Source organism: Poromitra crassiceps (assembly GCF_964638095.1).
Source record: "Poromitra crassiceps genome assembly, chromosome: 4".
Taxonomy (NCBI): domain Eukaryota; kingdom Metazoa; phylum Chordata; class Actinopteri; order Beryciformes; family Melamphaidae; genus Poromitra; species Poromitra crassiceps.
In genome coordinates this window covers 7066689-7077816 of record NC_139626.1, presented here as the reverse complement: position 1 = coordinate 7077816, position 11128 = coordinate 7066689, and the positions used below count along the sequence as shown (strand labels likewise).

General features: G+C 45.4%; 1 protein-coding gene across 2 annotated transcripts in view; it reads right to left on the bottom strand.

Moving 5' to 3' along the window:
* Nucleotides 1-437: 437 nt before the first annotated feature.
* Nucleotides 438-11128, bottom strand: part of etv4 (ETS variant transcription factor 4) — a 50534-nt gene continuing 39843 nt past the window's right edge. For both annotated transcript variants that reach the window (XM_083634591.1, XM_083634592.1), the window contains exons 8-12: nt 9173-9241; nt 7999-8046; nt 5687-5859; nt 1422-1523; nt 438-938 (exon numbers count right to left, since the gene is read on the bottom strand). In XM_083634591.1, coding sequence (XP_083490717.1) covers nt 708-938; nt 1422-1523; nt 5687-5859; nt 7999-8046; nt 9173-9241 — 623 coding nt within the window. In that variant the 3' untranslated portion in view covers nt 438-707. The remainder of the gene's footprint in view (nt 939-1421; nt 1524-5686; nt 5860-7998; nt 8047-9172; nt 9242-11128) is intronic.

Genomic DNA, 11128 nt, shown 5'->3' with positions numbered 1-11128 from the left:
ACTGTATTACTCAAATTTTAGGTGAGTAAAGTGTCCTTCAATAAACTATTCTACAAAGGGTTCCCACTGCTGATCTTGAACCCCAGTCTCTCAAACCACAGATAGACCACTATAGATAGACAAACAGCACACACAGCTGCAGCTATTGGTTGACACATCCAGGACACGTAATAGATAGCCGAGCAGAGGAGTGAGACTTGCAACCTGTCAACCTGTGCGCTTGTTACTTGTTTTTTCCCTTCTTCCCAAAAACATATATTTTTGCTAAATATTTGTATGAGATAAATATTCATAAAAACCCACTATTTGTGCTTTTACGATTCAGATTCGGCTCCACCCCTCCACCTCTCTAAAACTACAGTATACGATATGATCACATGCAATTCATCACAAAAACAGGAGAAAGAATAGTCCGCACTTCATTTTGGGTAGTATTACGGGTATTTATTAAGCAATCTCTTTAACCACAGTCATGTTTATGGATTGAATAGGCCTCAGAAGTGAGAGGAATGCAGCTCTTAAAAACGCAGAAAAAAATCCCTAATGAGATTAATTTAAACAAAAAAAAACAAAAAAACACCATAGCCTTATATACAAGTGGATGGGGTGGGCATGTGCAAGAGGTGCTGGGGGAATGGGGGCATGTGTATGATGATGGGTGGGTACAACAGGAAGCTTTCTGAAGGCAGGGGGACAGGGGGGCGGCTTTAGTACATGTAGCCTTTGGAGTAGGGCTGCTGGGGGCCCATGTTTTGTGGGGCTTGTTCGGGGGGGTAGGACCCTCCCTCGTCCAGGTGGGACAGGGGCACTGTGTCCTCCTCGTTGACGTAGCGCTCAAACTCCGCCTTCAGGCTGGGCCTTTGATTGTCGGGGAAGGCCAGGGAGATGAGGGCCTCGGGCTCACACACAAACTTGTAAACATAGCGCTCTCCTGCCACCTGCAGGAAGAGGGAAAAGCTTCATTCACACGGGTGCATACCTTTGAATTCCTTTTCTAGTTAATATCTATCCAATATTTTCATAGCTGTCTAAAGCATAGCTGTCTAAAGCATATATATACATATATATATAATGATTAAATCTCCCATACCAATGATTTAATGTATTATATATAAAGGTATATAAACTATATATAAACTGTATAAAACAGAATTCAGTGAGTGAAATCAGTGTGTGAATGCGTGCGCACTGGGCAGAAAGCAATTGGAGCTGATTGGAGAAGCAGTCTAATGATCTAACCCCCGTATGTTCTGTTGTTCTCTGCACACTGAACAAGGCCAGGTGGGGTTGCAACATGTTGGGTGTGTTTTCTCACATTTTAACATGGAATAGCCAAGAATAATAAAGGCCCTTTATTATAATTAGCAGTTTCAATTGACAAATCCTCACAGCTAAAAATATGGCTAGAATGTGCTTTGTACCTTCTGCATGATTCCCTTCTCGTAGTAGTAGCGCAGAGAGCGGCTGAGCTTGTCGTAGTTCATGGCTGGACGGTTCTTCTGCATGCCCCACAGCCTGGCAACCTGAGGAGAGGGAGGAGGGAGGGAGGGAGGGAGGGAGGGAGGGAGGGAGGGAGGGAGGGAATGGCAGGGGAGGAGGAGACAGGGAGGAGATGTGGTGGTTACGCATCTGGGATGGTTCGCCTCTGGTGAGCTCTTGGGTCAGGGTCCTTCACGGGTGACTAGCTACATGGCTATTTGCATTGTTTAGAACAGGGGTTCCCAACCTTTTTTGTGCCAACGACCAGTAGATACTCACCAGGTGGCGAAAAAAGGGTAAATAACAGCCTTTTGTGTTGTACTGTATGTAGCCTACAGTATTTATGTTTTTGTTTCAACTACAAACATAAATAAACGTCAACTTGAAACTATGTTTCAACTACCACACAGCCTATATAATATTATAGCCTATGTTTAATTTTAAAAAAAATGGACCGGGCTCGCGGTACCAAATGCGTTGCGGCCCGGTACCGGTCCGCGGCCCGGTGGTTGGGGGACCACTGGTTTAGAAGAGCTGAGGATTTAGGCTTTCTTTCAAATGACAAGTCTACACATGAGAATAATTTGGGTCTGTGTTGTTTTCATTTTTGTTTTCTTAAAAAAAAAAAAAACAATCATTGAACCCACAAATCAGTGACACACAATCATGTGTAACTCCGTACTCTAGCCACTAGGGGGCCTCAGTGGCAAGTGAAACGCTTCCTCGGGGGTGTGTCGACATTGCCAAGAGCTGGGCGAGTCCCCACATGTGGATTCACTTCCTTTTTATGTAACCCATTACCACTTGAATGCAACCAAAGTCCCACAATGTGCGCAGTGAAATAAGAGTCGGTGGCTGCTTGTCATAGGCAGGCTATGAAATACACTCAACCCCGAGTTGAACTCCCAGCCGACATGAGGGCCACTCATTCTGATACCAAACATCTCACAGTCACAATCACATCATTTAGGGCTCGTGAACGAGCCTCATGTTGACAAACATCTCACATATTGGAGGAGATATTGAAATGGGGTGAGGAGATACTCAGAGAGTCATGAGTCAGGAGGAGATGGGTATGTATCCCACACTGGCCGTGCAGCCAGCAGCTGCGTTTGATCTTTGAGTGTTGCTCTTAGCTCTAATTGCTCTTGTAAAACTCTCGCCTCATTCATTTTTAATGTACAGTAAAAAGATAATGGAAAAGAGCGTTGTTGGCCTATCTGTATTACGGCCCCGCCCACATCCAATCGAGATGCAGACTTAAACATGGCAAAAAGAAATGTCTCGGCCCAAAGAAATGTGAGGAGGTGAGAGAGGAGGGGTGGAGGTGGAGGGGTGTTGGATGAGGAGGGGTGGAGGTGGAGGGGTGTTGGATGAGGAAGGGTGGAGGTGGAGGGGTGTTGGATGAGGAGGGGTGGAGGTGGAGGGGTGTTGGATGAGGAAGGGTGGAGGTGGAGGGGTGTTGGATGATTCAGTGAGGAGGGGTGGAGGCGGAGGGGTGTTGGATGAGGAGGGGTGGAGGCGGAGGGGTGTTGGATGAGGAGGGGTGGAGGTGGAGGGGTGTTGGATGAGGAAGGGTGGAGGAGGAGGGGTGTTGGATGAGGGGTGGAGGTGGAGGGGTGTTGGATGAGGAGGGGTGGAGGTGGAGGGGTGTTGGATGATTCAGTGAGGAGGGGTGGAGGTGGAGGGGTGTTGGATGAGGAGGGGTGGAGGTGGAGGGGTGTTGGATGAGGAGGGGTGGAGGTGGAGGGGTGTTGGATGAGGAAGGGTGGAGGAGGAGGGGTGTTGGATGAGGGGTGGAGGTGGAGGGGTGTTGGATGAGGAGGGGTGGAGGTGGAGGGGTGTTGGATGATTCAGTGAGGAGGGGTGGAGGCGGAGGGGTGTTGGATGAGGAGGGGTGGAGGCGGAGGGGTGTTGGATGAGGAGGGGTGGAGGAGGAGGAGGGGTGTTGGATGAGGAGGGGTGGAGGTGGAGGGGTGTTGGATGAGGAGGGGTGGAGGTGGAGGGGTGTTGGATGAGGAGGGGTGGAGGTGGAGGGGTGTTGGATGAGGAGGGGTGGAGGTGGAGGGGTGTTGGATGAGGAGGGGTGGAGGTGGAGGGGTGTTGGATGAGGAGGGGTGGTGGATGCGGAGGGGTGTTGGATGAGGAGGGGTGGAGGCGGATGAGGGGTGTTGGATGAGGAGGGGTGGAGGCGGAGGGGTGTTGGATGATTCAGTGAGGAGGGGTGGTGGAGGTGGAGGGGTGTTGGATGAGGAGGGGTGGTGGAGGTGGAGGGGTGTTGGATGAGGAGGGGTGGTGGAGGTGGAGGGGTGTTGGATGATTCAGTGATAGCAGCACTTGTCCTTCATTTTGTATCAATCTACCGTTTCATGTGTTGAATAATGAATGGGGGACTAATGGAGGAGGGATCAGAGAATAGACTTATAAGGGCACGTGGGCAAATCTCACTTGTGATCGTTCTAATCTAGGCATCGCCTCCAAAGCATTTGCTCTACATGGATTCATTCCGAGTCATATTCCTGTTGCTGCTCTTATCAGATTTGGATTCACATTGCGATCTCTATCAATACTTTTCCAATATAGGTGGATAAGGAACTAGATTAAAATGAGATCAAACCTAATATTGACACATTTTAAATGGGGTATCTCTTTAATTCCACACACTGAAGCTTGATGCAGATTTCATGTAATGTTCTATCTATCTATCTATCTATCTATCTATCTATCTATCTATCTATCTATCTATCTATCTATCTATCTATATCTACTGTATCTATCTATCTATCTATCTATCTATCTACTGTATCTATCTATCTATCTATCTATCTATCTATCTATCTATCTATCTATCTATCTATCTATCTATCTATATATCTATCTATCTATCTATATACACACACACACAAGTAACCCAAGTCTCCACAAGCCCTGAGATGCCAAGTTGACTTGAAAAGATGTAATTTACACCCTGTTTTTACCCGAAACCTTCACTGTAGCCGTAGGAACCAGGAAGCACAACGGGGACATGGGAACCTGCGACAGTGAAGATTTCAGCTCAAAACACGGTGTAAATGACAGTAAAAACAAGGTGTAAATGACCGTGGAGACTTGGATTACGCCAGACGAGCAGTATGGAGGCATGTTGTAAAAGTTGCTGAAATCAAGGGGGCAAGTGGATAATGACAGATTTTTAATTTTTGGGTGAACTTCTCCTTTTGCTCCTAAGATGAGGTTCAGGAGCACTTAGCAGGGAAATCATAAGAACACAAAAACCAATGGAGCGGGGGGGGGGGGGGGGGGAACTGGGGGGAAATGCAGGAAAACAAGAATAGTTGTGTTGCATCCCTGCATCTATGTATTTGTCTCCTACTATGTTAGGAGTGTGTGTGTGTGTGTGTGTGTGTGTGTGTGTGTGTGTGTGTGTGTGTGTGTGTGTTCAAGGTCCCTATGGCTGAAACATCACATGACTAATCAGGCCCGGCTCCAGACCCAAGTTACAGAGGGGGCCTGCCACTAGCTTGGGGGCGCCAAGCTACCCAAGGGGGGTCCGGGGGGATTCTCCCCCGGAAGAAGATTTTGTACATTTTAAAGTAAAATTCGTCAACCTGGTGCATTTGAGAGCAAAATGAAGAGGCTAAATCTGTGAAGAACTACACACATCTCTAATGTGTTGTGACTTTACAAATAATTAGGCCTAAACAATTAATATTAAGTGTATTTACACATTGTGCACAAATTGCATTCATTGTGACAAATTTACAATAGTTAATATCCAGCCAGAATCATTGCAAATGGATGTTCAAAGTAACAGTTAGCAATAGCATTCAGTTAATCAATGCCTAATGACAGCCAGATTCCATGTTAAACTTTAAAACAGAAAAACGGAAAAACGTTTAGCAAAAAAAAAAAAAAAAAAAAAAATTTTTTTTTTTTTTTTTGAATGGGGGGGCCAGTTTGTTGAATGGGGGGGCCCGGCCCGGTCAGGCCCGCCCCTAGCGCCGGGCCTGTGACTAATGATACAATGAAGGATCTGCTTTTAACGGATAGACCTACTCATCCCTTTGCACATACTAATTATGTAAGATAATTAATCAATTAATTATTTAAGACAGCACCTCCACTCCTATCCCCCCCCCCACTGTTGTGTCCAAAGAACCCGAAGCTAAATCACACCTTCAATTAAAAAGTCAAATAAGTTGAGGCTTACTTCTTCGGGTTCAATGAGTTTGAACTCCATGCCGCGGCCGGTCCAGGCGATGAAGTGGGCGTTGCCCGGGTCGTCCAGCAGGGCCACCAGGAACTGCCAGAGTTGCAGGGAGCCACGGCGCTGGTAAGGCGTGCCCTCACGAAACACACCACCCCCCTCCTGCTTCACCTCACCTGGACAAGGAGCAAACAGACTGGGGCTCAGCGGGCTTTTATGCTATGGCCTTATGTCTCCCTTTTACTTCTCATTCACCAAGTGTGATTAAATAGATCCTTTATGTGATTCAAGCACGTCAAGCTTTATAAAGACCTAACCGCCCCAACAAGGTGAAATCCATGGCAGTCTGTCTTCTCTTTCAAAATGAAAAGGCTTTTATTGTGTTGGCTAACCCCAACAACAGTGAAATCCACTAGAATCGTATCTTCTCTTAGTTAAAATTGGCTAAGTGGCGTCTGTGGCGGTGTGTGTCACGATTGTGATGTCATCAGTGATGATGTCATCAGTGATGTCACTTGAGCAATTGTGATGTCATCAGTGATGTCTTCTTCTTCTGCTGTGTTTTATGGCAGTTGGCATCCTTTATGTTGCATTACCTTCTTTATCCATCCACTGTTTCCCTACATTCTGTAAAACTCCTCTCCTCTGGTTCTCCCACCCTCTTCTCTCTCCCTCCAGTGATAAATCCTTCCTGGCTGAGGCTATATAAGTGGTGGGAGTATAAGTAGGGACAAGAGGACAAGTGGCACATCATCTCCAGAGTCTCCACCCTAGGAATCTCCCGCGCACAGCGCGCTCAATTCCTAGTCACTTAAAAAGCGCATCATTAGTTACATTTGTTGGTGCGTCTAAGTCTCTAGCAGATCATGACAGTTCAACCACTGAAACTGTCTGCTTTGAGGACCAATTGTTTAAAAGTTTAGAGAGAATTCTTGCTAATTACAGCTAGGGAATACATTGTGAATACCAGTGGTGACAGCAGATGACCCTGATAATCTAATGTTGATGTTTCATGTTTGAATGCTGACAGGCGAGAAGCACATTTCTTCAGGGAAAATTGTTGGCCCTTTTGTGAGTAACAATGTACCTTCTTAAGCTTCCCTCAAGGACTCAACACAGCATTGTTTGACATACGGATCAAGGTGATGAGAACTAGCAGACTTTGAAGAGGCTTGAACGTGTGAACACTTCCCAACCATGCCGTGTTACACGTTAAGTTTTTAAAAAAGTATCGAAAGAATTTCAATTTCTATTCTTGCACAAAATATATCAATTCAAGCACTTTCAACGACCCATTTCTATTTATGTCTATTTTCAAAAAATGTCAAGGCCTTGATTTCCTTTTTCTCACATTCACAAACGTTCAAGGATTTCAAGCACCCGTGGGAACCGAATATAAGAAAGGAAAAACACACACACACACACACACACACACACACACACACACACACGCACACGCACACGCACACGCACACACACACACACACATCTGTAGATGTTAAACAGGAACAGGATCACACCGGTTGTTGACAGGCGTATGAGAAAAAAAAGAATGATTACCAATAAAGGGTGAAACCATGTGTAAACGGACACTGTTCTGTGCTTGGAACTGGTTGTTTACTGGTTACTGGATACGTCGTACACAAGTGTGGGAACATGAGGACCTCAGCTAAGTTACTGGCGTTGTCTCTAATGTGAACTTGCACCCTTTACTGGTTCAACCAGTGCTAAAGCCCTCAGGCTGTCCACTCAATCTCCTTTAGCATCGCTCACTAACGCCACAGCGACGCCATGAGAAGCTGCTCGTCTCCTCGCTCCTCGCTGTGACACAGGAGCCCGACATCGTGTGCGTGCAGAAACCAGACCCACAAACCAAGCCGCTACCGACATTAGCTCGCCTGTTACACAGAGACCACTTAATAGGTATTGTGTAGTGACACTACCCGATACAGACGGAGCTCTGATCCCCGATAGAAGATGATGGTCAGTGATCGTTACTGGATCCCAAACTCAGCGCCAACTAGCTGAGTGTATGGGTTGTGTTTCTGTCTTTTATACCCCGAGTGCTGCCATCCATAACCATCGGATCATTCCGTCCAACTGACACCTAGGCGAGTGGATTGTGAACGGAGTGTGTGTGTGCGTGCGTGTGCATTTGTGTGTGTGCGTGTGCGTGTGCGTATGTGTGCGTGCGTGAGAATGAACACACATGCGTCTGTCTGTCTGTCTGTCTGTATGTATGCACGTATGTGTGTATATAGGCACACACGTCTGCATGGTGGTCCAATTGAGAATGTGCGAGTGTGACTGCTCACCTTCGAACTTCTCTGGAACCACGCGGGAGTCATTTTCAAACAGATAGCCTGGAAGACAAGGGGAGGATTGTGTCAGAGCTTCAAGCGGGGCCTTGGTCTTACCACAATTAGGATGTTCAGTTGGGATGGAATCATGTCTATGTTCCCCGGGTTCTATGTTCCCCGGGTTCTATATTCCCAGTTTTTCACTAACCTCTCCCAGCCCCCACGCCAAACCTAACCTCCCCCCATGCCTAAACCTAACCTCCCCCAGACCCTAACCCAAAACCTAACCTCTCCCACCCCCACGCCTAAACCTAAGGTCGGCATTGCGGGTGGTCGGCATAGCGGGTGGACACCATTTGGGAAAAACGGGGAACATAGGACCCGGGGAACATAGGGATGACCCCGTTGGGATCCATGCCAACATCTCCGCAAAAATACAAGGGTGTATTCACCCATGAATAGCGTTAAGCCAAGGAGTGTGTGCTCCTCATCCAGGAGTGTGTCCTCCTCATCCAGGAGTGTGTCCTCCTCATCCACTCCAACACAAGTAGAGTGTAGAGCACTTTAGTGAGAGGATTTCATGGTGCAAACATCTGAGAGGGACTTGGACCGTCGCTCCCAGTTTCATCGGCTGTAAACTCAGCAGTAAACACCCATATAACTCCCCTTTTGTTTGGGCCATTGAAGAGTTTGAGTTATTCCTCAGCCCCTATTTGCTATAATTGGCGAACAAGAAATAGAATTACCCAAAATGGTGCAACAAACAATGGGAGTGAATGGGAGGATTGTTTTCCATTTTTGCGAGGGAAAAATACTGTGCTTCTTTCCAGGAGTAATATTTATTCAGGGATTCTTGAGGCGGGAGTGAGGCCGGAGCCTCTGCCAATGGAAACATGGACACACCGCCGGTTAGCCAATGGAAACACGGACACTCTAGGCCCGGTTAGCCAATGACCGCAAAGCATAAGCCAGTGAAGGCTCCATTTAGATAAAGCATGGGAGAGAAGGAGATTGGATATGCAACTGCAATGCATCGACATCATTATGAACCCTTCTACAGTGGCCAGAGATGATTGTTTTTTTTGCCTTTATTTAAACTCGTAGATGAATTAAGAATGAATACTGATGAACAACAACAATAATCTGGCAGATACCTCTAAAAAGATTACAATGCAGTTATTGTAATTACCTTCATTGCTGTGCTGGGGGGTTGGGTAGCCCTCGCTGTGCTGGTACATAGAGGGACATCCAGGCACATCTACAACACAGCAACAAATGACTACAGGTCAAAAATTCAGTTGAGTAATAACAGTGATGTAAAACACCAACAAATACAACGTATTTAAGGGACAGCTCACCCTAAAATCCAAAACACATATTTTTCCTCTCACCTGTAGTGATATTTATCCATCTATATCGTTTTGGGATAGTTACCTGAGTTTTGGAGATATCGGCCCGCAGAGATGTCTGCGTTCCCTTGAATTCAATGGAAGTGGATGGCACTCGGCTTGTGGTGCTCGAAGCACCCAAAAAATACCTTTGAAAAACTCAACAGCATTGTCTCTTTCCAGAAATCATGACCCAGTTACTCAAGATAATGCACAGCCTTTGTTGTGAGCAGTTTCATGTAGGAACTATTTGCTTTTGCAGTCTCATGTAGGAACTAGCTAGCAGCTAGCGGCTGTAGTTCGGTCAAAAGAAAATTGAGGTCTGGATTATCTTGAGCAACGGGGTCATGATTTCTGGAAAGAGACATTGCTGTTAAGTTTATCAAATGTATTTCTTTTGCACTTTGAGCACCACAAGCCGAGTGCCATCCAGTTCCATTGCATTGGAGAGAAGACAGAAACTCTGTGGCCGATATCTCCAAAACTCAGGCAACTAACACAAAACGATATAGATGGATAAATAGTAGGGGTGTCACAATATATCGTCCCACGAAATTTCGCGATAGTAAAACGTCACGATATGTATCGTTGAGATGAAATCTCATATGGTGAAAAAAAAAAAAAAAAAATCCCCCCCCCCCAAAAATAGACAAAGAAACGTCTTTGTTTGTTGAAGTTCAATGTGTGGAAAGTAGTTCAGTTGAACAAGTCTCTGAAGAGACACATGAGAAGTTATACAGGAGAGAAACCATTCAATTGAGTTTCTGGCAAAACTGTTTACTTGACAGGAAAAACTGAAGATGCATAAAAAATAGACTAAGAAAAGTCTTGTTGTTTGAGTTTGAAGAAAAACTGAAGATGCATAATGAGAATTTATACTGCTGAGAAACCTTTTAGTTCAAAGTAAATCTAAGTGACGGTGTAACTCATTCTATTTCAAGATAAGCCTTATCTCCAATCTCATGTTTTTTCTAGTTATTGTAATAACAATTTCCCACAACAGCATGTTTTGTATTTGTGCATTTCAAATAAAATACTACTTTTCCAGTCATATATTGTTAAAATCGTATCGTATCGTATCGTTATCGTGAACCCAGTATCGTGATACGTATCGTATCGTGAACTGAGTGTATCGTGACACCCCTAATAAATAGCACTACAGGTGAGAGGGAAAATATGTATTTTGGATTTTAGGGTGAGCTGTTCCTTTAAGCACCGGAAGAAGAAGCAGCCCGTGTAGCCAAAATGATATGTTTTATCCATGTTTAACCAGCAATTAAAATGAGGGTTATGGTTAGATTTCTAGTGCTGGGTCACAATAGTTCATAAGAATTTAAAGGTGACCTTGTGCAAATGCACACTATGTATCTATATGTTTCCAAGTGGGTAGGAAAAAGCATACCATAAAGCATATTTGGTACAAGGATCCCTTTCTCTGCTTGCTAAGCCAATATCCACTTGGGAAGGTGGGCGTATTAAATGAATATTTTTGTGTGATCACCGCTAGCGCTGCAAGGACAAACGTTGCATTTATCATATCGCTTGTCTTGTCTCTGCTGGTATTTTTAGGGCATGAGCAAGCACCTTCACCCGACCAGGAAGTGGTACGGTATACAGTGTCTGCGCTTTGTCTGGGCACATCATTGGCTGACTCCGATAGCTGCATTGACTGAAATAAGAGTTTCTTTCTTTTTTTTATCCCCGCTCATAAACCTTCAAGCAAAATTCTTCTGCAAGTTGGAACACTTGTGAAGCAC